The 24,841-nt window shown below is 39.6% G+C and overlaps 2 protein-coding genes across 3 annotated transcripts; one reads left to right on the top strand and one right to left on the bottom strand.

Annotated features, from left to right (window-relative positions):
• Nucleotides 1-695: 695 nt before the first annotated feature.
• LOC143485335 (uncharacterized) lies at nucleotides 696-7,209 on the bottom strand. The gene is given in 4 exon segments (XM_076984725.1): nucleotides 696-6,017; nucleotides 6,374-6,445; nucleotides 6,448-6,526; nucleotides 7,087-7,209. Coding segments are annotated over 4 exon segments (5,250 nt in total). The 3' UTR covers nucleotides 696-1,041.
• Nucleotides 7,210-9,611: 2,402 nt separating this feature from the next.
• Nucleotides 9,612-19,956, top strand: tcea1 (transcription elongation factor A (SII), 1). 2 transcript variants are annotated; one of them, XM_076984824.1, is made up of 10 exons: nucleotides 9,612-9,797; nucleotides 10,812-10,874; nucleotides 10,964-11,069; nucleotides 11,173-11,275; nucleotides 11,441-11,586; nucleotides 12,013-12,069; nucleotides 12,176-12,330; nucleotides 12,455-12,601; nucleotides 12,818-12,889; nucleotides 19,330-19,956. In XM_076984824.1, exons 1-10 carry the CDS (start codon nucleotides 9,723-9,725, stop codon nucleotides 19,336-19,338), a joined length of 933 nt encoding a protein of 310 aa, XP_076840939.1. In that variant the 5' UTR covers nucleotides 9,612-9,722; the 3' UTR covers nucleotides 19,339-19,956. The 2 variants fall into 2 exon arrangements, with proteins under 2 accessions (XP_076840939.1, XP_076840940.1); XM_076984825.1 differs by lacking the exon at nucleotides 9,612-9,797 and adding an exon at nucleotides 10,138-10,592.
• Nucleotides 19,957-24,841: the final 4,885 nt, after the last annotated feature.

Here is a 24,841-nt window from a genome sequence, read left to right as displayed (position 1 = left end):
ATACACAGAACAGGGGAGACATAAAAAAACTAGCATGAAAGCAAGATTACTAACAGCATGAAAACTAGAGGTACTTAAAATAACCGACAAAACAAGAGACTAAACACAGGACTTAAATACACTGACTGAAACAGAACCAAACGAGACGGACCTGACCGCAATGATGAGAACAAGGGTGGGGCGTGAAGTCAGACACAAAAAGGTTTTTCAGAATAAAGGTAAACAAAGAGAACAACCAAGAAACAAAATCAAAACCAGAGGGGTTGCCAAGGAAACCGTGACACAGAATTTTATATATGCTCTTTGTGTAGCCAGTGTGATTTAGATATTGCGAATATTGCACAAATTTCTTATCATATAATAATAAATATTATTATTTCATACATACATGCAACTCAAAGTGCTTTACAGAGTACATATAAGAAAAATACATAATAAAATGACAAATTATTAATAATAATAACAATAAAACTATAAAATTGCATGAATGTTAAAATATGTAGAAGAACAAACAAAATGTTATTAAGTCAAATAATTTAATAAAACATTTCACAGATTATTACTTCTGCTGGTCACATGACATTTAACAATTTTAGAAGGTAGTTGCATGTACATGGTGGAACACTCAATGATGATTGTTTTGTTATGTGAAAATGTATATATAATCTTGCATAAACACCCAGTTTTATGTGAAATATTGACTAAACTGAAATAAAATATAATAAATTCCCTTTATGTGACTGAACTGTGATTTCAGTTCCTTACATTAGTTTCATTTTAACAGCTAAGACAAATAAAATATATGTGGTCTAGTTTGGTATATTCAGATTATTCCCCTTTTTCAGTATATAATCCAAAGCGACCATTTTTGGCACAGACATCAGAGGGGATAAGATAAACCATATAAGGGAGTAGTGGACATTAACCAAACGTGGGAGAGGTTAAGCAGTTTAGGTTATTGCAACATGTACACATAATACATATAATGTTGCAGTTTCTGGAGTAACTAATGAACAATTAACTCATATTCCATTTAAAACTCTACAGTATTGTGCAGTGCTGGCCACATCTGAGATGAAGATCTGTTGGGTCTTCTTGAGGTGTTCTGTTGATTAATGTGTGGGACCTGGGAGACTTCTCCACAGCAGCAGATAAATGACCCTCTGGATGGACTTTCCCATCAGACAGTTTGAAATCAACACAGGCAAAGGAGGGGAGACTTACATTTTTCCTAGCCAAATTGTGTGAGCTCTCACCCGTAGGTGAAACTTTAAGTTCCCACTTTTTCCTAATGCTTCCTGCTCCTCTACTGTAAAGGCTGTGGTTAACGAGAAAGGGGTCAGAGTCGCTGCAGTGAGGCATGTTGAAGTATGAACACTTGGGTGTGGGAGGCTTTGCCATGTCCTCAAGCTCTGATGAAGATATAACATCTAGTGGGAGGTTCTGACTGCCACAGGGTAGATAGGAGGCCCCCTCACTTAGGTTCTCTTGACTTGTGCCAGCTGATGTGCTGTCTGCATCCTCATACATTCCCAATATATCAGGAGGAGACTTACGAATAAGGTGATTTTCTTTAAGGAGCCACCTTCCCTTATCTATCAGGATTCCTTCACTGGAGTTTCCTGCTACCTGAGATGCAAGGTACCGTACAGGATCATAATCTGTATCAAACGAGCTTGAACTGATGAAGTTCCTCAACTCCTGTAGAGTAGTATTAGTCACAGAATCATCAAATGATGCAAGGTTGTTAATGATTTTTAAACTAGGGTTAGTTTTACGTTTCATGTCAGTAACTGGATGAGGTTTAACAGAACCACTATCTTGAGTTTTGGTATGTCTGAAATTCTCAGGACCTTGCATCAAGTTACCTTGGTAAATGCATAGCTTCTCCGATTTCTCTTCTCCACTCTCAGTCAAAAGATCTGAGGAGACCTCTGACAGGTCTCCACCACTGTCTGATGTCTCAGGCCTGTAGTCAGAGAGATCAGATGTGCTAGGGCTAGGAAGACATCTCTGAACATAGTGAGGGTCTACATCCCTTACACCTGAAGACATTTCACTGAGATTACCCCCATGTGGCCGTGTTCTTAGATGGCCATTTGAGTGATATGTGAAAGTAAGAGCCAAGAACAACAGAGCTAAACTGACAAAGTCTAGCAGCTCCTCGGGGATCACACAATTACAGCCTTGATCCACATCACCTGCTGACATTCCGTATTTGGTCTGGGCTTGATATTTTTTTACATCCTGACTCTGTATTCTGTTATATAGACACTTCCCCCCAGAGTCATCAGTAAGATCTAATCTGTAAGAGTAGTGACTCTGACACTTTACATCCTTGTCATAATCTAAAGAAATTTTCTGATGTTTCACATGTTCTTCATCTTCTTCAACTTTTTCCCCAGCAGAACTAGCCTGATTCTCAGTGAGACTTTCCTCCTGTAATATCTGGAGCTTGTGCTTGTATTCATGTTCAGCATCTGAATCTCCACATTTACAAGATGCTGACTCATTTTGGTCAGAGTGTATATCTTCTTGATCTAGCACAGAAGAATAAGGTAGTTCAGCATCTTGGGCTTCACATTCTGATGCTTTAGACAGTGTGTTTTTATTTTCATTACCATTCTGTTCTTTATGATTAATATGTGGAACAGCACTATCAGTGGTGCAATCTGACGTCTTTTCCTGGTGACCTGTAGTATCCTCATCATCCGTAATAGAAATGTTATGGTCACATGCATGGTGAGATGAATCTAGATCAAAGTTCTTATATCTAGCCGCTGAGTCATAGATGTAATGAGACTCAGACTCACAGTCCTCTTGGCTTGGCTCTGAGTCATGACATTGAGTATCCTCATTCTTAAATGTATCGCTTTGCTGTTCCTCTTTGCTGTCTGTCTTATTAACTTTCTCATTGCAGTTTTCTTCTTGGGTTATATAATTGTTCAAGTGTTCTGATTCTTGGTTTTCACCTAGTTTGTATTTTTTACTATTGTTAAACGTATCACATTTCACCTCTGGTGATGAAGAGTAGTGAAGTGCTTCTACATCTTGTGATTCTGAACCAACTGAATCTGGTGGTTCAGTATATTGTCTGGCTTCCTGATAGGTGTTGTCCTCTTCTGCATTTTTGACATATTCTTTCAAAATGTTCATTTTAATATCATGGTCTCTTTCAGTGTCAGTCTCTTGCTCATCATTCACTCCATAATCCTTTCCTGAAACGCTTATTGTTTCTCTTTCTGATGTGTGAGCTTGGAGTTGAGCTACTACACTTTGAGATTCTGAGCGTATACAGCCTGCTTGATCTTCTTTATTCTCCTCAGTTTGATTATGTCCTGGTACCTGCTCATCTGTTTGCCTTGTGTTTTCATCACTACACTTTTTTTCAGTTGTCTGAACATTGTCCATGATGTTTGATACACCATTATCTAGACCTGCTTGATATGTCTCATTCTCTGAGGTTTGTACATTCGATGTTTCTATAACCAGGTATGTTTCCAGGAGTGGTGAGTCAGGTGGACATGATTCCACTGTGTGTAATTCCTCAGTTTCTGATGAGACTGCTCTCCCAGCCTTTGAGAGTTCATCTGGGCTTTCCTTCACCTCTAAAGAGCCTCTCAGTTTGTCTACGGAACTCTTTGAATCATCTGTCATTATGCCATCCTCATTCACACAACTATTTTCATTGGTTATTTCAGAATGCTCTTTTCTTGATTTTAGATGATGCCAGTGTGCTATCTCCCTCTCAACAAGAGAACAAATCTCACAGTGAAGATCCTCAGACATATTAAGCTCATGCATTAACTCTTTTAAAAGAGAATTATCCTCATTGTCCTGATCCTCCCCTTCTGACCCCACCTCTAGACTAAACTCATGTTCTGAGTTTCTTGGTGACTGTGGTAGATATGTCACATTTCTCTTTTGGAAATCTTTCCAACTCTTTTTTAACTGAGAAGAAATTGAGTTTTGAAGACTTGACAGGCTGGCATTCAGCTCTGTCTTATCCTCTATTTTAGATATTTTTTCTAAGGACTGCATAACCTGCAGAGCCTCTGGATAGCTGCCCCAGTCAGTAACTGGGCCGTCATTGAAGATAACATCTCTCAGAGCCATCACTGACAGGAAGAAGAGAAGGACTTTAGACGGAGAACCAAAAGCAGAGACTACCTGAGATGGCACGTCATTAAGATTACTTTGCATCTCCCGCTCCAAAGATGTTAGGCAAGAATGAATAGATGCTCTTTTAATAGACTCTACAGATGAACATAGCTGCTCTAAAATCAGAATTATAGCTGACCTAACATTTTCTTTTGCAGTCTGTGTCTTATCCTCTGTATCAGGCTTTACAGGAACAAAGTCCTCTAAACACTTGGGTTGGCAACTCTCTTGCTTATTACTTCCGATGTGGATCACAGTTCTAGGTTCATCCCCATCGTTGTGAGGTCTTGTTTCATCTGTGTAGATCTCTAACTCTGGCTGAGGTTTTTCAAGCCAGTTTTCCACGTACTGATGGACACTGGAGAGTGATGAATGCTGCAACATTGGCATGGAAATGCTTTGGCACAACTCTGTGCTCTCTGAAGGAGGTTTGGCCTCACTCCTATTAACAGACCTTTGCTTTGCCAATTTCTTGAAAGATGATAAGTAGGCAGGCTGCAAAACATTTAATAATTGCTTCTTAAAGCTACACATGCTATTTTGTGATGAGCCTTTCAGTTTGTTACAATCAAATGTGTTTACTTTCCTAGCTGACCGCTGAGTGGCTGCATCTAGATTAATATGTTTCTCTTTCTGAACACCACAGTTGATATTTGGTAAATGACCAACCCATTTATCTTTCTTTGACTTTTTAGACTTCTGTTTTTCACTTTGTGCTAAGACAGCTCTGTTTTTTTCTGAACTTGTGCGGCTCTTTGACTTTGGAGGTTTACTATTCTGTAGCTCTGTTGCAAAGCTTGAAACATTACCCTTTGGCTTTTTGTCAATTGCAGATGTTTTGGGGGTATTTTTCTGGGATTCTGCAGATTGTGTCATATATTTTTTTACCTTCATATCAATACTTCTATCCTCAGAAATTTCTTTAACAGATGCCTCTGGGTCCTCCAGTTTCTTGTGCAAGGATTCATAACTAGCTTGCTTTTCACTGTGAGTACAAGATGAAAAATGTTTGTTTTGGCTAGACTTTAACAAGAGTTCATTTTTCCAAGCATTCTGATACTCAGAACTTGTGGGATATCTCATGAGATTGACATCTCTGTCATTCCTTGAAGAGTGTGGCCCGGAATCTGATAAATCTGGCTTTGGTTTTTTTGATTTAACTCTACATCCAAACTTTTTATCAGTTGCATTTCTCGTGTGCATAACAGTCTGATACCCTTCTGATACCCTTTTTAGAACATCCCCTAAACCCTCTTTCCTTCTGACACATCTGGGCCCTGGAGTGGGCAGTCTCCTGCAAATTGGTTTTGGTTTTTCCAAGGCTTCTGAGGCAGCAGTTTTGCAGAGATCCTCTCCTTCCCCATAAACATTAATTGATTTATCAATATTATCTCCTTCATTGCTGTGTTTCTTTGCCATTTTAAATGTGTTGTAAGTATTACCTTGAGAGTTGTAGCATGAGACTGGTTGTGAGCACACTGCCCTCTGCTGGCTGTTAACACAGGTCCGACTCAGTGTGGTGGTCCAATGAATGATCTTCTCTGGGTTTACAGTGAGATGAACCTTCATCTCAACTGTCATGCTGCCATCCTGGTTCACATGAAAAGACTTCTCAATGTCATCCTCTGAAGGCATAATGAAGACATCCCGTTCCTTTCTGCCAGTCATATTGTCACATGTCCCCGTTGTCTTTAGCTGTGATGGTTGGGTGTTTGTCTCTGCTGATGCTGCTTTTTGGCCATTGTGCTGTGACAGATAACCATTTAGTGAAATATTAATTTCATTTACAAAGTGTTTCTCTGATGACAAAAAGAAATTCCTAGATCTTGTTGTATTGACAACTGATTTCTTCATAACTTCATATCATAGATTCAGGAAAACATGCAAAATAAAGAAGAAATGGAGAAGTTACAGACAAATGTTTATCACATTCATTTTAATATAAAGACATTCACAATATCTTATTAAAAATAATCACCATGACTAATTAGTTTTAGAAATTGTAGATCAAACATGGACGTAATTTTGATTTCAAAAGTGGGGGGGACATAGATTCGTCGCTATTTAAATATTTGGTTTTAACCGTAAAAACTGGGGGGGACCAAAGCCGGCTTTTGAAAAAGTGGGGGGGACATGTCCCCCCCGTCCTCCCCCAAAATTACGTCCGTGAGATCAAAGACACAATTGTAGGATTGAATAACAAAAAGCTTACATGGCATTGACTGGGTTTTTGCTGGCCTCACAGATTTACATATGGCTGACTGTGAGGGTTGATGTGAGGTTTGTAGTTAGCAAGCCTGAAAGGTTCACGACCAGCTGCGATCACTACCCCAGAGCACAGGATAAAAGCAGGCAGACCAACAACCTACAAGATTAGTGTCATAACATCATAACATTTAATTTCTAATGAAAAATCACATGAATCAATGTATGTTTTAAACAAAATACTGGAAAGAGTAATTATAATGCCTTCACTAAAGGAACAATAGTCAAATTTTACCACCAAAAAGTAGCAAACATTATATATGAAAGTAACTATTCATTATTTACATTTTGTCACATGAGATGAACAATTTAATTGCTTTACAGTCCTCAAATGAACCAGTTTACACCATGTGCCCCAACATGGAGGAGACCATGTGCCCCAACATGGAGGCGGCCATGTTTCAAATACAATCTCTGAAACCTCAACATAATTTTTTTTATTGCATTTTTAAATGTCTAGCATGTGAAGTGACAGATGTGGCAGTGTCTGCAATTTACTTTCTTAAACACAAGATAAAATATTTGTGAATAATTAATTATTAGTGCAGGTTAATAAGACTTTGTTTTTATAAAAGCAAAACACTGTTGAATATAGTAAATCAATACTTACTCCTTTACAATCAGCTGTGATCTATCCTGCACATGTTGTGTGTCTCAGGGAGTTGCAATGGTACGTATGCTGAAAGTTAGTGGCATTTTTTTAGAAAGGGCATCCAATATCAAAAGACGTTTGGATTCTTGTGTACACGCCAATAGGGTATCATTTTGAGGAGAAGTGCTCATGGTATACTGGATATGCTGTAAGAACCAAACAGAAGATTCTATATTCCCCTAGAAAGCACATTATACTGTAATCTATCCCTTGAAAAAGTTAAAAGAATGCTGCTGTCACTGCTGAAGAAAAACATTAGCACTACTCAGTACTTAGTTTTCATTAGTAATGAAAGAAAAGCTTTCACTAGCACTTCAAAGAAGCTATTCACTTTTACAAAATGTTTAACAATAACTCGTGCTTATGTTTAAAATGCGTGCTTAAACTTTACACTGAGATTTGCTTTCTATGTTTTACTGTCATGGATGTTTGGTTAAAAGGTAAAGAAGAAAGTTATGGATCTTACCTTTATTCACATTTTGAGCAAAGGGATTCTGGTGTGCGGTTGGAGAGCCTGTAGTTCAACCAGACTAAAGCTTATCAGAGGCTCATGTGGCTATTTTTAGATGGTCAGCATCAAAGGTGATTTGCATAATCTTTGCTTACTGTTAATCAGCATTTTAAGGGTAATATTACTGGGATATGTTATGTTTGAAGTAATAACAAAAGGAAGATTCCTGTAGTGAATGTTGACCATCACGGACGTAATTTGGGGGGGGGGGACATGTCCCCCCCACTTTTTCAAAAGCCGGTTGTGGTCCCCCCCCCCAGTTTTTACGGTTAAAACCAAATATTTAAATAGCGAGGAATCCATGTCCCCCCCACTTTTGAAATCAAAATTACGTCCATGTTGACCATGTCTCAGTGTTATTTTGTAGCATGCTGTAAATCTTAGATAAGATTCATTCATTTTTATTTTGCAAACATGATGTCTTCTGATGTTTGTAATATAAACCAGATGATGTAATTCCATAAGTCTGTCCTCTGATTATTGCTGAACAGTCATCCATTTGGACATGCTTCATATTTCAGTGGATTTCAATTCATATCTTTATTCATACCATATGAAGAACCCAATATCTGTTGTCCAGTGCACGTGACAACAAGCAGATGGATGGGGTGTTTAGATATAATCAGATTTTAGCTGTGCACTAAAGAGGGATTAGGGGAGAGGAAGCAAGGGTTTATTCTGGATCTGGCAACAAGGGAAAGATCTTACCATAAAAAACTATGTGCCTTACAGGGGTATGAGCAGGACCATAGCAGGAGTAGCACCGTGACCAAGGATCAAACTGGAGCTCTTTATAATCACATTGTGTGTTTAAAGTTGCTCCAGGATCATGACAATCATTGCCTTGGAGTTTGAATGTGATTGGGAGTAATGAATCTTAGAAGTCTTCTTTACCCATATGTATTACTTTTCCAAAAAGTATTGTGTACTGCAGCATGTACTGGAAGTGGCACAAGCTTACATCGTGGGGTTAGATGCAATCCTGATCAAGTCTGAAGTGAGAGCTTTGTGTAGTGGTGATCAGAGCTTCCATTAAAGTGGAAATCATTAGAACACCATGTGGCGTGAAAATATGCTTTTAAGAAGCTGCTCACCTGTTGCCAGTCAGGTTTTGTGCATTTTTTGATCATTTAATTCAAAGGTTTTCTGCCATATCTATATACAGTTTATATTTACATTACATTTATGGCATTTGGACTTACATTTTTATCTCATTTTTTATACAAGTGAGCAATTGAGGGTTAAGGGCCTTGCTCAGGGGCACCTCAGTAATGGCCTGGGGATCGAACCTGCAACCCTCCGGTCACAAGACCAGTTCCCTAACCGCTAGGCCATGACTGCCCATGTTAGGAGTGATCAAAAAATTGAAAATACATCTGTACATGCAAAAACCCATACATTCATAGTCTGTGGACTATTTCTCATATAATGTACTACGTCTTGGAACTGTAGAATGCCATGGAATTAATGTTATGAGAAATAATGGCTACTTTTTCATATTTAAATTGGTTCAACTTCCTACTAATTCAGAAGCACTTTGCTTGTAGTGCTGATGAAAGTCCTGTATGCGACTAGAATCTTATTTTTATTATTCCATGTGATGGATTATAAAAATAAGTTTGTTTTAACAAATGTGAAATGTGAACGCTAGGTGGCTCCTGGATATATTTCATGTACAGTCATTTGCCAGGCATTGGTCTCACTTTTAAACTTAATGCCTTGAATTAAAGTATTTAAAGTTACTCTGAAATAAATTTCATTTAAATGTATTTCAATACAGTTACATTTGAAAAATAATAGTTTAGATAATATTTCTGCACTCAACTAAGGAGCATTACACTTATGTAAAAAACGATACGACAGTATGTGTGCAATTTTGTTCTTAAGAAGTGAATTATACAATTTTGATTAGGTATTTGTCACTAAGAAATGTATCATTATTGTATTGTGACGAATGTTTCTAGCAAGAAATTTCTGTGATCAATTAGTTTTTTCTTAAAATCGATTAGCCATGCCTTCACAGACGTAAACACGCCTTTCTAACTGGTCTGGTTGGTGAGCTGCCGGTTGTTCAGTTGTTCAACGCAACGGATTTTACTATTTAGACAATAAAATAATTAATAAAAGATCGTAATGGGTAAGAAGGAAGAAGAAGATATTATTAGAATTGCAAAAAAGATGGATAAAATGGCGCAGAAGAAAAATGGGGTAAGGTGTTCTGTCATGAATGAATTCTCATATACTTGACTTGGACTGTGCTAGCTAGCATGTTTAGCCGTTATGATTGAATTTGTACAGTCGACGCTAGCTAGCGTAGCTAATGTAGCTAGCGTAGCTAATGTAGCTAGCGTAGCTAATGTAGCTAGCGTAGCTAATGTAGCTAGCGTAGCTAATGTAGCTAGCTTAGCTAATGTGGCTAGCGTAGTAGCTAATGTAGTAGCTAGCGTAGCTAATGTGGCTAGCGTAGTAGCTAATGTAGCTAATGTGGCTAGCGTAGTAGCTAATGTAGCTAGCGTAGTAGCTAACGTAGTAGCTAATGTACAGCGGCGGTAATGGAGAGTGCTGCACCCTCTGGATCATGACGGGACGCCGGTGCGGTGGCGCTGGGTGGCCCATACAGCGGTGAAGTGACCCGCTGGTTTAATGTGTGTCGCTAGCGCACAGCTGGGCTCACACAAGGTGGTGTGAGGTGAGGTAAACATAGCGGAGCTCCGTAGCGAACTATCTCAGTAAGTTAGGTTCGTGATCTAACTTCAGTGCCCAGCCTGCTGGTGTATTAACGGCTGGCGTGGTGTTGCTGGTCACCTCACACTACCTGCTGGTGCAGTTATATTGTACACGGGTCGCTAGCTTGGCTAATGTAGCTAGCGCTTAAGTGCACTATTATGCCCTAGTTGGCTAGCGAGCTAGCCTGGTGTCCTAGTTAACTTGAACAATACAGTAATAGGTGAAGGATTGGTTTGTTGTGGGAGCCCTCCAGACCAGAATACCAGACCCTCCTTGGTAAGTGTGAGCTCTGTTTGATGAGAAGTTTCTGGCATCTGCAGGCTCGGCTGTACACGTCTAAATGCCTTTTAGGTGTTTGCTTTGGTGTACTGTATGTGTAATTAGCGCGATCACCACTCCCACATATATAACCAGATCAGTTATTTTCAGATTATTGCACGCAGTGTTCCGAATTGTAAATTTAATCACCGTTTTCAAAAAAAATATTTCATACAGTCAGGGGCACTGGATCTACTGAAGGAACTGAAGAATATACCCATGACCTTGGAGCTGCTGCAGGTAATTTAGCAATATTGACAGAAAGGTTAGTTCACCACTGTTTGACCTGAACACATCAGAAAGGATGTTTTCCCTACTCGCTTTTTCAGTCTACAAGGATTGGGATGTCTGTAAATGCTATTCGCAAGCAAAGCACAGATGAGGAGGTGACATCACTGGCTAAATCTCTTATCAAATCTTGGAAGAAGCTTTTAGGTAAGTTAACCGGTTGGATAACACTTTAGGTTTACTTGTGGCTGCATCTAAAGGTCTTTTTAATTTAAATACAATTGGTAAATGAATGTTACTTGGCATCTAGATGAGCCTGCTTTAGGAGACAAAACATCTGAGGAGAAAAAGAAAGACACAACCACACCGGTCCGGTCACCATCACAGGACAGCCCAGAGCCCAGAGAGGAAAGGTACCTGCTGCTGTGCCTCAGGGCTCACAATGCAACACAGTTACGTTCTACAATCTCACCCACAAAAACTCCATGAGCAGTGTTTCCCCAAAACATGATTGCTTAGCATCTTTCCTCAGATTCTGTTCCCCCTATACCTTCTCTGTCTCTTGGCCATCTCTTCAGTTCTAGCAGTAACTCGAGTGGTAAGAGTGAGCCCACTGAGGTCACCCCCAACTCACTGATTTCTACATTCCCGCGAGCACCAGGCACGTCAGACTCGGTGCGCCTCAAGTGCAGGGAGATGCTGTCCAGCGCACTTCAAACCGGAGGCAAGTCAGCAGTCAACATGATTGATACATACACATACACGTTCTGTTTTTTGGTGGTAATAAAGTTGAGGGGAGAATTTTTAAGGTTCTTTAGTATTCATAATATGGAAAATGGTGAAAATGAATACTAATCCCATGTTTTATTAATACGAGGCATTTAGAGTGAATGGGATTTCCTTCTAGGGCTTATTTAAGGCAGTTTTGTAAACTGACAATTCCAGAATATGAAACAGTAAAATTGACTTTTTTTTTGCTATATGCATGGTCACAATTGCATTAGAATGTGATTCTAATTTAAAATGGCACAATTCAACTTGACACATTTAGGAAAAAAATATTTAAGAAATATATAGTAATGTTGTTTTATAGTAATATATTTGTTGTTTTTGTTTATGACTTTCTTTTTTTTTATCCTCTTACTCTTAGATGACTACATTGCCATTGGGGCAGACTGCGATGAACTCGGGGCACAGGTTGAGGAATATATCCCTTTCTTGAAAACTATAAGCCGGTCCTAAATGTTCCCTCAAAAGATGTATGTCATGGTTGTTATGGTGATTTTTCAAACAACTCCTTAACCAAATTGCACGTATCTTCTTGGAGTTCAAAAACACCGACATAAAATACAAGAACCGTGTACGAAGTCGAATCTCAAATCTTAAGGATGCCAAGAACCCCAACCTGAGGAGGAATGTACTCTGTGGCAACGTGCCCCCAAACCGCATAGCCAGAATGACGGCAGAGGTGACTACAGCTGTTTGTTTCACAGACAAAGATGATTGGGTTGATGGGGTTTGTTTGGTTTCTTTGGAACATGTCTCACTGTGCTAAGATGAGAGTTGTGATGATGAGGTGTGGATTATGCCAGGAAATGGCCAGCGACGAGCTGAAGGAGATGCGGAAGACCCTTACCAAAGAGGCTATCAGGGACCACCAGATGGCCAGGACTGGAGGCACACAGACTGACCTGTTCACCTGTGGAAAGTGCAAAAAGAAGAAGTGCACCTACACTCAGGTGCGTCCACGTGGCTGCGTTTACATTCAAGTGTCAGCCTAACTGCATTGTAGATCAGCAGACATTACAAGCAAAAATCACCCAGGAACATCAAGCACAGGGCTGATTTGCTTACCCATTTGCATTTGGTGGTCATTGAGACATTACTATTCTTAATATAATTTCTAAAACCAGTGGTAGACTTGAGGTGATTTCTACATGTTGGGCTCTCCTCAGGTTCAAACTCGAAGTGCTGATGAGCCAATGACCACGTTTGTGTTCTGCAATGAATGTGGAAATAGGTGGAAGGTGAGTTTCCCTCCTTTGTTTCCTGTTTTAACTGCTTTCCCACACCATATAAATAGAGATGGGCTCTGATCCAATGCCACATATTGCAATCAGGTCGATACCGGCAATAAACAAAGAAATCAATTTTAAAATGGTGGTTTGGATATTGGAATTTTTTTAGGGAAACAAATCTGATTCCATCACAGTCCAACTTGAAATAGCTCAGCAGTGCTTTGCAACAGCACACCACAAAAATGTAATTTATAGTCAGAATAGTTTGTGCAGGTCATGTAAAGTGTTTGAGCACAATTGAAGGATTCAATTGTATTGCTTTCTTCACATTAATGATTACAATTATGTTCAAATCAAATATCCATCCACTTACACACATGATGACTTGTGCTGTCATGTCTTCAGATGAGAGCATTTAAAACAAACAAAAAATCAATTTAATTTAGTTCACTGCCAAGGGTATATGACCAGCAGTCACTTTTCCAATCCACTCTTTTTTAAAAATTACATTGTTTTCATGAAGTAATGAAAGGTCAGTGGTAGGGGGCAGCGGAAACCAGACAACAACGGAGATAAAGAATAATCAAGAAAAGGAGCCTCCTATAAATTCATGTGTAAGGCTTTAGTATATTTAAAATGCATAAAAAGCAGAAGAACTCAAGCCTTAAACTTAAATCTTAGAAAAACGTCAGCTAACTTCATCTATATATATATATATATATATATATTATTTTTACTTTTCCTTGGCAAGAATAACCATCTTGTAATTAGGGTTGTGCGGTATTTGACTTTTTCATACCATCATATTGTCTTGAGCTTATATGGTGGTATACAGTGTTTGGGGGGGGTTGTGCATGTGATGTTGTTACTTATCACCTGTGTCTTGTTTACCTGCTTTTTCGGTGTATATATAACCTGCTCTTAATGCCCCATTGCTAGTCATTTCAAGTCTCTTGTCCCTGGTCCGGTTTGTTTCCCTGTGTTATTATCGGTTTGTGTTTCATGTGTGTTCCTGTGTTTTGTTTTATGTTTGGTTTTCTCGTATTAGTCTAATTATCTCTTTCTAGTTCGTCTTTGCTTGTTCAGGTATTTTCTTGTGTGTGCCCTCCACTTTTAGCTGCTTTGTTGTATTTCGCGTACGTCCGTATGTTGGAAACTTTACCCTAGCCTGATATGTTGAATTTATTTCTGTTAATGCCCCTATTAAATCTCATCTCTCTATGTACATTCATTGCACAAACAAACCTGACTTTTTTAAGCATTTAAATGCTGCAACTGATGAAGATCTGAATTGGAGTCTATATAAGTATGAACACGTCGGCGCCATGGATTTGTGGAATAGGGAATGTCCTTGAAAAAATTTAGTCATGCTAGTGTTAAAAGAGAAGAGAGAAGGAGACTGTCAATGTTTAAACCACTTGGAAATGGCAGCGAAAATGGATTATAAATGCTAGCTAGTTAGCTAGAGTTTACGATTCACTTTCATTAACATTGGAAAGTTAACATTTGAAAGTTTCATTAGCATGACAATGTTAATAAAAGATGTCTGGTTAGCTAGTGTTTACAGTCTACTTACTTGTAACATTACTTTTATTAACCTCCAATGCTAGCTAGCTCAAACGACTTCCCACCATAAAAACAAAACCATGCCAATTGGCTAAAATTAGTTCCACAAAACATGATTTAGCTTTACTCCCTGCCACAAATTAGTTTGATTAACACAAAGCTCAGCAACAAGCTCTTCCTGTGTGTTGTACCTACCTTTAATGTCAGATTTGCCATTTGCAAATGGCCACCGTAGGTAATATATCATCATATTTAATTACTGTGGTATACCAAAATACTGTCATACATAGTTTTTCATGTAGTTGACCACGTAGTTTTTCATTTATTGAGAAATTATCCAATATTTTATATTTGTGACTGGCAAAACTATGTGAACCCATAGGATTAACAGATAATTTAAAATGATAGTTATTTTTCTGGAATTGGGTGATGGTCAGGTATGAGTGGTCATCCTGTTTTATTTAAAGATAAGATAACGAACGATCTTAGAAAGTTACAAACAACTTTAAGAATGATGTAACTTTAAGAATGCCAAATGTACGAGTGTTTCCTAAAAGCCTTCGTAGTCTCCAAATTTACGAACAAGTTCTAAGTAGTTCTTAGTTGACTCCGCCTCTGCATCTGCACTGGAAAAGCTCCGCTAGTCGAAAACCGAACCACCGATTTGCATACATTTTTTCATTATTATGCCGCAAAGGTATCATTGGCAAAATGACAATCATAAAAACTAACAGCTAATAAGTGTTGAAATGTCAAGTATAAGAAAAAAATTAGTAGAACATAAATTATTACCTGACCGATCGTAGGCTTTTATCAAGGCTATAAATAGGGCACACAATTAACCTTTCACACGTTATTTAAAACCATGGCAAACAAGCAGAGAAAATGAAACTTTCTGTCGAGTGAACTGAGCCAAAAACAAAAGTATAGCTTTCAGAAAAAAAAAAACAAAACAAAAAACTGTAGTCAAGTCAAAAATAAGGGGGCAGGACTCAGAAAGGAGAGGGCTAAGACTGGTGGAGGTCAAATGTCCACAAGTGCCTTCACTGTTGAGGAGGAGAAGGCACTGGGGATAATGGGCCCCACAGCTACTGAAGGGACACCAGGGGATTTGATAAAGGAGTATATAGCTTCAGAGTGGACCACTGCCAGTTAGGACATGTCCACCATCAAATGCATGTAATTCATGTAATGCATCCCTAGTCCTAGGAAATGCAGCTACATTTACAGCTACATGCAGCCCCTATTATATATAATTAGGGGTGTGACGAGACACTCAGCTCACGAGGCGAGACACGATATTGGGTTCACGAGAATGAGACGAGATTTTAAGAACACTAAAATTACATGAATTATTATATATAAATTATATGACTGGACAACAGACTTTTATTTAACTGATTTACACATGCATTTTGAAATGTTTATTATAACTCCTAACCTGCATTATGTAAGCATGAACTTTTAATAAACTTCTTCCTCTACAAATTGAAATTAAAATAAAATTTCATAAAAGTTAAAATAAAATAAATAAGATTAAATATTTCTCCTTTTTTCAAGCGCAAACAATACAGTTGAGTCCCCGCTTAATGACTGTGTTAGAGACTGAAAAGTCTGTCGTAAAGGTGTTTTTGTCGTTTTTTTTGTCTAGCGCGACCCTAGATTTAGATACGCTTTAATCGTAAATACAGTATAGAAAAAAAAATTTTCTCGTGCATACAGCGTGAGAGAGCGATCGCGTTGCCGAGATGGGCTGCGCTGCCTCAGCTTATGGTACACAACACTCTACAACACTCCACTGTGCTGCCTCTGCTCCTCCACGCACCGCGCGAAATAAAATAAAAAGTCGGTCGTAACTCTGGTTCATCGTTAAGTGGAGACTCATTGTATTATGTGCAAAACAAAAAGTTCTTCTCTGTCAATACAGAGTACAAATGGTGCAAACAGAGCCTGACCAAGTATGTTACTGAATTTGCTGCAACTACACTGCCATGTTCATTTTTAAGAATATTAGCATCCCCACACTGCTCCCGATATCCTTTGCTGTCTCAACTTGCCAAAGCGTGCCGTTCTGTCCCTGCTACCTCTGTTCAAGTGAGAGATGTTGATTTGAGTACTGAGCTGTGGTGGTACAATAAATGTCTCAGTATCCTGCTCGTATTAATCGCAGTGTACAGCATTATTTTCATACAATGTTTGCATATGGCCCATGTCTTATCAGTCACTCTCTTGCCATTTATCATTATCTTAAATTATATCTTCTATTCAAAGCCAATACTCTGAAGAGCTGCCATGTTCATCACACAAGCACAATTGCTAGCCTTAATCCAAGTTACTTATATGTGCTCCTGATGAATCATTCAATTTTATTGGTTAAGTTAATACAAGCTTAATAGGCCAACTTGTATCCATTTCTTTGCAAAGAATACATGAATTGTGAAAGTCTGAAACGCTATTAACTGCACGATGATGAACGGAGAGATTTAATTAAATATTGTAATTACTTCAAAAGAAAATGGGCTACTAGGCTATTTGTACACAAACGCAAATGTTGTAACGGCGTGATTAAAACCAGCACGAGTGAAATTAGCACCTCTATCTTTTTTAAGGTAGAACTGCACGTGAGCTTCGAGTTAAGAAGTACTTAGTGAGTTACGAATGGGTCCAGAAATTCTTAACTTAAGAACGACATAAGTTACGAACGTTTCGGGAAACCCACCCCAGGGCTCTAGCAAGAACAGTAATTATTCATATTCATCAGGCTGGAAAAGAGTTTGGACTCCACCAATCCACAGTTTGACAGACTGTGTACAAATGGAGGAAATTCAAGACTATTATTACCCTCCCCAGAAATGGTTAGCCAACAGTATGCACACCAATTGCAAAGCATGTAATAGTTTGTGAGGTAACAAAGAAAGCAACTATAGGTCTTTAACCTTAGCCAATGTTAGAAAGTAATGTTCATTAGTGAACCATCAGAACACTAAACAGCAATGGTGTTCATGATAAAGTTGCTTCTGCTCTCCAAGAAGAGAGCAGGAGACAGCTACTGTTCTCCAAGAAGAGAGCAGGAGACAGCTACTGTTCTCCAAGAAGAGAGCAGGAGACAGCTACTGTTCTCCAAGAAGAGAGCAGGAGACAGCTACTGTTCTCCAAGAAGAGAGCAGGAGACAGCTACTGTTCTCCAAGAAGAGAGCAGGAGACAGCTACTGTTCTCCAAGAAGAGAGCAGGAGACAGCTACTGTTCTCCAAGAAGAACATTGCTGCCTGACTGCAGTTTGCTAAACATCAAATGGACAAGCCAGAAGACAATTGAAACAATGTTTATGGATGGAACAAACTGAAATAGATCTTTTTGGTTAAAATGATGAGGGTTATATTTGGAGGATGGAATACAGTGCATTCCATCTTAAAAACCTTATCTCTTTTGTGAAATATGGTGGTGGTAGTATCATGGTTTGGGCCTGTTTTTCTGCATCTGGGCCAGGATGGCTCATCGGTGTAACAATGAATTCTGAATTATACCAGGTGATTCTATAGCAGGGGTACTCAACTGGCGGACCGCGGTCCAGATCCGGACCCGAACGCAGTCCTGTCCAGACCCAATCTCATTCCTGATTAACTGGATACGGACCAAAACAAAACCGTAGCATTTATTTCAGGGCTATTGAAAAAACACTCCATCACGAGTGATACGTTCGCCACCCCGCTAAGCGGAATCTCAAGAGAACGTGGGTCATGCAGCAAGACTGACACTAAATGCCCAAGTTGTACCAAAGAATGGTTACAGAAGAATAAAGTTAAGCTTTTGGAATGGCGAAGTCAAAATGCTAACCTTAGTCCAAAATAAATGTTGTAGAAGGAGCTGAAGCAAGCAGTTCACGGGAGGAAACCTACAAAACTTGTTGAATTGAAGCTGTTTGGTATGGAGGAATGGGCTAAAGTTCCTCCAAGCTAATGGGCAGGACTCATCAACAATTACTGGAACGTTTATTTGCAGTTCTTGCTGCAGAAGTGGGTCACAACAGATACTGAAAGCAAAGGTTCATGTACTGTTGCCACTCACAAATATGTAATATTGAAATGGATGACAGAGTCTGATAAATTTGTCCTATTTGTGACCTAAATAACCTAAAACTTAATTTTGGTTCTCTTTATCTGCTTTCAGGACTTGATAATCTGTGTGATAATCTGATGATGTTTTAGGTCATATTTATGCAGAAGTATAGACACTTCGAAAATAATCACAAAGCTCCAAGCACCAGTATATATAATATCAATCAATCAATCAAATTTTATTTATATAGCGCTTTTTACAACAGTTGTTGTCACAAAGCAGCTTTACAAGTGCCGAGTCCTAGCCCCCAGTGAGCAAGCCAAGGGCGATAATAAATTATAAAAAGTATATATTGTAAATGAGTGGGGCAGCTGTACTGAGGAGAGTAACCGCATGTGTGCTCATGTGCGCTTGTGCTTAATACAGCACAGCTGAAAACCAAGCAGGTGATGGTCAAGGAAATAAATATCTCCCTAAGAGAAATGCTGTATTTCAATCTAAGGGAAAAATGCTTTTGTAAGTTTATCAGACTTTTAAAATTCTTCTTATTTTTATCCGTCATATCCATGCATGTTGTCCATAAAAATATAGTATATAAAATGCACCACCTAAAATAATCTCCAATAATCTCAATTTCACATAAGCAACTAAACCACACCTCCATAGTTACGTTTAATTTTAAAAATATTGGATTGATATTGGTATCCAAATGTCAGATATCTGTATTGGATCATTACATATCGGTATAATCACACCTTGACCCTAAATCAAAGCAGTCTGAAACATGCTGATTTAATCTCTGTTTTGCACACTACTTCCTTTCCAGTTCTGCTGAGGATGGAGAGTATTGCCAGCGTGCAGAGGTAGCTAAATCCCGGACCATGTTTCATCAACCAATAGGAACTTTTGTCTGTGGCCCAGATGTGCAACAGCCACAATAGACACCATCAATGAGTTTATTTTACTGTTTAAGTTCACCATCTCATGTGCTACATTTTTAACTCGTCATATTGCTGTGCTCAGCGTTTGGACTGATCGTTGTTTCTTTGTTTCTTTTACCACTTTTTATATGTAGTTTATCATTTTCTGACAGCATTCATATTTAGGAAGATTTTTATTTGCCCTAACGGAAATTAGCACAGTTAAGCTATTTAAACTTAGGTGATTTTAATCAATAAATTCAAAAAGGAAAACGCTTTAGGTTTTATTTGTCTATTAAAAACCTTATATTGGTTTTGTTTTAGTCTGATGTGTTGACACATGCTAGAAATGAGACTCTTCTACATTAATTCATATTTATGTGCATGATTAGCAAATTTATACTGTTTATGTGTTTTTCTGTTTCTTTTTTCAGGTATATTCATGTTTGGCAAATTCGTACTGTTTACATGCTTTTTCATTTTCTTTTTTCTTTTTATTTTTCTTTTCAGGAGTAAAACATTTTTTTTTTATATTTACAGTGAGTTGAATTTATTCAGTGCTTCTACAAATTGCGATAACTCACTACAGTGTTTTCCTAGCCATTGAAGTAATTCACTCCTGTTACTTCCACATCTGACTGGGGTTTAGCATTTTCACTCTTCACATAACTGATCAAGCCTGTAAGGTGTTGTGCTAGAGTGGTAAACAGGCTTTGGCCCTTCTGGACCCAAGTTGGATACTCTGCATTTTCGATGTTAAGCATTTATCCCAAAACACACTGAGTGATTAGGAAAACACAAACTCCTCCAGAAGAAGTGGGACAACCCATTTGACCTACTGCAGCTATCAGGTCAGGTGCATGCAGCAACTCTTTTGTTCACACTGCATGTGAACGGGTTACCACAAACGGTCTTGGAGTGTGATTTGCAAAAGGTACAATTGTGCATAGCTTTTTGAAAGCAGTTTTTTCAAAGATGTACAATTATTGGACCAAGATTTTGGATGGCTCGGGTCATGTACAGGTAGAGCACAAACATGCACTGAAATAAATGGGGTGTTGTGTTGACATACAGAGTCCAATAACGCCTATAGGTCAGTGCCTCAATGCCAAATTTAAAAATCCATGTTTATCCATTCATTCCTAAAGTGATGGGAACTTTTAAAGAAAATAATGTTACCTGTTGGAGTGCAAGAATTTTGAAGGATGTTCTAGTGCAGGGGTGGCCAACCCGTGAGAGACCAAGAGCCACTTATTTTTTACTGTTACGGCAAAGAGCCACATCATACATGGGCATGTAAATTGTTGACGGGGGAGGGGGGGTGTAATGGACAAAAAATAAGTATTATATCGCGATCGATCGATCGCCAGTAGTTGGCGAATTAGTAACTCTGTGAAGACAGTCAAATGCGTGTTTTCCACTACGTTTTAAAGGTATTAGCGGCTCGTTAGGCTTGTAAACAAACCGCGCAGCACGAAGATGTAGCAGTGTGTTGCCCTCAGAGCTGATGAGGTAACCGGGCCACGACACACACTGTTAGTGCAGGTGAGAGTGGACCGGCTGGGGAGCCGCATGAAACCAGGCAAAGAGCCGTAGGTTGGCCACCCCTGGTCTGTGCAGTGACTTTAATAGCTGCACTACCACAAACCTGTTCTAAATCCCTTTTGAACACATTTGCTCTGAAGGTGAGGACATCATCCTTAAAAGGCAATGTTCATCCATCACAACAAACGCATTGGCATCAGTATGGTCATTTTAAACGCTGTGTCTGCAGGTCCCTTGTGGACTCACTTCAGTGATGTGTGACAGTTGGCATCATGGCCATAGCTAGTCCAACACAGTGCTGAGCAGGGTGTTGTAGTCATGGAGTGTAGATTGGCTGTTGTAGAAGCTTTTGCTTCTCAAGTTTCCACTTCAGTCCGGGGTGCAGGTGCTGTTTGACATTGCAACCACAGCATGCGTTTGTCTCTGTTCACTTCCATATGGACTAATCAGCATCCTTTGAAGAGCTCCAGGAGCATAATTGCTGGCTGATCTAGACACTTGGCAACACCCATATCTTTAAACTTGGACCAGCTCCAGTACCATGTTAAAGCTGTGATCTGTCTTTTGGAGGGCAAAACAACAGGCTTTGAGATTGTTCTGTGTCAATATGTGCAGTGGAACTTGTGAATATATATATTCACAAGTATATATATATATATATATGAGTGGGGAACCGTCAGGGCCCTCTACGCCCTCTCAGAGGGCCTAAAATATTCTTAAAACATAAATATATATAATTTTATCCAATTTTATTTTATCTACTTACAGTATAAGCAAAAAAATTATTCACCCATGTCTATTCAATCTGTGTTGGAAGGTGAGGGGTTAAGTGGAAGCCTGTGAGCCTGTGTCTCCCCCTATCAGGACTGTGATGCCTGCTGTTCGTTTACAGAGGGCCTGGCAGTTATAATTCAGCGCAATATCAGTTTCAAATGACAGTAAAATTGACCAATCATATCTTCCCTCTTAGTGGGCGGGCTTAACTGTATGATAATTTCCGCCCGCTGTAGTGACACTAGCTGTCGTTAGCGTACCACCGCTAGCTAGTTTCGATTAAGTCCTTTGATGCCCTCGTGTGCGTTGTTTACATATTCCGCTCCCGAGGAACACAGGAGCTGTGAACCTTATTTTGTTGGAACCTTATTTTGCTTAAGAAGTTATCTAGTACAGATATTATTGGTTATTGCGTTTTTAAAGCTGTACTGTCGTCTTTTTTTTATTGCAGTTAATTAGGAGGGGAAACAATTTTTTTTTCGGGGTGGCAGCGGGCCCAGGTTTATTGGTCACGGTTCGCTACTGATAAATATATATATAATTCACAAGTTCCACTGCACACATATATGTATATATATATATATATATATATATATATATATATATATATATATATATATATATAAATTTAGATTGTTTGGAAGGCATGATGTTTTTATGCGTCCAGTTCCATTTACTCTGAACATTTCAGTTATATTGCTGATAATCTTATATGGAGGTTGAATGAAATGGCATAAAACATTTATGAGTACGGGGAGAGTGGGGACAGTTGAAACACTGCAGATTTATCAAATCAGAAACAACCTAGAGTGTTGACAGTCATACTGCACATGCTCAGTTGGACCCTCATTCTTTCTGAACACAACTTTTGAACATCTCTTCTGGGTAATGTTGCCACCTGTCCCGGTTTTCCCGGGCTGTCCCGGTTTGTCCCGGTTTTTCTTCTTTTTTTTCGGTCCCGGCGAAAAAAAACCCTCCGGTAACGTTTTACGTTAAGCTATTATAGCTAGTTTTAAGATGGCTGCCAGCAGGGTTGCCAACTTTTGACGTTCGCTTGGAGTGAGATATTAACCTGGAGCCGGTGGCGAGTGTATTTTGTTGAGCCGGGGGGGGTTGCGAACGTAAAATGGACACAGATTCAGTGTTATATCGCCGGTGGATGGCGCCAGAGCTAGCGAACTAGTAACGTATTGAATCATATATGTGGATCTGGGGTAAATAAACTGGATATTTTTCTTTCGGCGTGAGATATCGGAAGTGTGGTGTGAGAGCGTGTGAAAACGGTCAAATGCGTGTGTCTCACGCTCAATGCGTGAGAGTTGGCAACCGTGTGCCAGTGTGGGGACAGTTGCAACATGTTGTCCCACTACTTCCAACAACTGATTCAGATCTACATGTTTCTGGCAATGTTTGTCATTTTGTCATGTGCTTCGGTTACAGGTGTTCTAGGTGTTATTTTTACTGTAATGTTCAATTTGAACATAAACATCTATATATTTCGGCATATGGTGCTTCGTGGGTAAATTGGTCTTAATGCTTCTCTGGTGTTTGAGAGACAGAATACTGTCTTTCCAAGACCTATACAAGCGTACGTGTCCTGGTCCTGACTGCAAATGAATCTCCTATACAAGCGTACGTGTCCTGGTCCTGACTGCAAATGAATCTCCTATACAAGCGTACGTGTCCTGGTCCTGACTGCAAATGAATCTCCTATACAAGCGTACGTGTCCTGGTCCTGACTGCAGATGAATCTCCTATACAAACGTACGTGTCCTGGTCCTGACTGCAAATGAATCTCCTATACAAGCGTACGTGTCCTGGTCCTGAGTGCAGATGAATCTCCTATACAAGCGTACGTGTCCTGGTCCTGACTGCAAATGAATCTCCTATACAAGCGTACGTGTCCTGGTCCTAACTGCAGATGAATCTCCTATACAAACGTACGTGTCCTGGTCCTGACTGCAAATGAATCTCCTATACAAGCGTACGTGTCCTGGTCCTGAGTGCAGATGAATCTCCTATACAAGCGTACGTGTCCTGGTCCTGACTGCAGATGAATCTCCTATACAAGCGTACGTGTCCTGGTCCTGAGTGCAGATGAATCTCCTATACAAGCGTACGTGTCCTGGTCCTGACTGCAGATGAATCTCCTATACAAGCGTACGTGTCCTGGTCCTGAGTGCAGATGAATCTCCTATACAAGCGTACGTGTCCTGGTCCTGACTGCAGATGAATCTCCTATACAAGCGTACGTGTCCTGGTCCTGACTGCAAATGAATCTCTCCTGTACAAGCGTACGTGTCCTGGTCCTGACTGCAAATGAATCTCTCCTGTACAAGCGTACGTGTCCTGGTCCTGACTGCAAATGAATCTCCTATACAACCGTACGTGTCCTGGTCCTGAGTGCAGATGAATCTCCTATACAAGCGTACGTGTCCTGGTCCTGAGTGCAGATGAATCTCCTATACAAGCGTACGTGTCCTGGTCCTGACTGCAGATGAATCTCCTATACAAGCGTACGTGTCCTGGTCCTGACTGCAGATGAATCTCCTATACAAGCGTACGTGTCCTGGTCCTGACTGCAGATGAATCTCTTTCCCGTTTATCGTTAGAAAATGGATCTCGTTGAATTTCCCTCCATTGCCTTGTTGTTGTAACAAGCCCCTTCTATTAGCACCTAATCTGAATAACAAACAGCGAAACAACCATGTAGTGAACGTGTTTGATATTCATATGTGCATATGAATGAGTGTAGAGGTGTGTACAGTCCTGGGTGTACAGTAGTTTGGCACGTCTTCTAGTCATTTTTAGGGCGAGGGGAGTGAGACCACTGTTTCAGTGGTAATGGCCAGTGGTGGGTGCCGTCTTTCCTCTTTGCCTCAGCCTGGCATCAGTGGCGGTGAATCAGTAAGGACAATGTGACGTGTGTTCCTTTGAACGCTTCCCAGGTGCATCCTCTCCAGAGGAGTAGACATCCCAACGTTACGCTCCACGCTTACCGCACATCTCTGCTCCAGCGACCCTGCTCAATGTGGATGTGGTGTTTGGATCTTTATTCAATGACAAAATACCAAAAGCTGTAAAATTATTGTGCTTTAT

The sequence above is a fragment of the Brachyhypopomus gauderio genome, unplaced genomic scaffold (genome assembly GCF_052324685.1).
Source record: "Brachyhypopomus gauderio isolate BG-103 unplaced genomic scaffold, BGAUD_0.2 sc34, whole genome shotgun sequence".
NCBI lineage: Eukaryota > Metazoa > Chordata > Actinopteri > Gymnotiformes > Hypopomidae > Brachyhypopomus > Brachyhypopomus gauderio.
The sequence above is the reverse complement of the archived record's forward strand: the minus strand, read 5'-3'. Positions and strand labels throughout refer to the sequence as shown.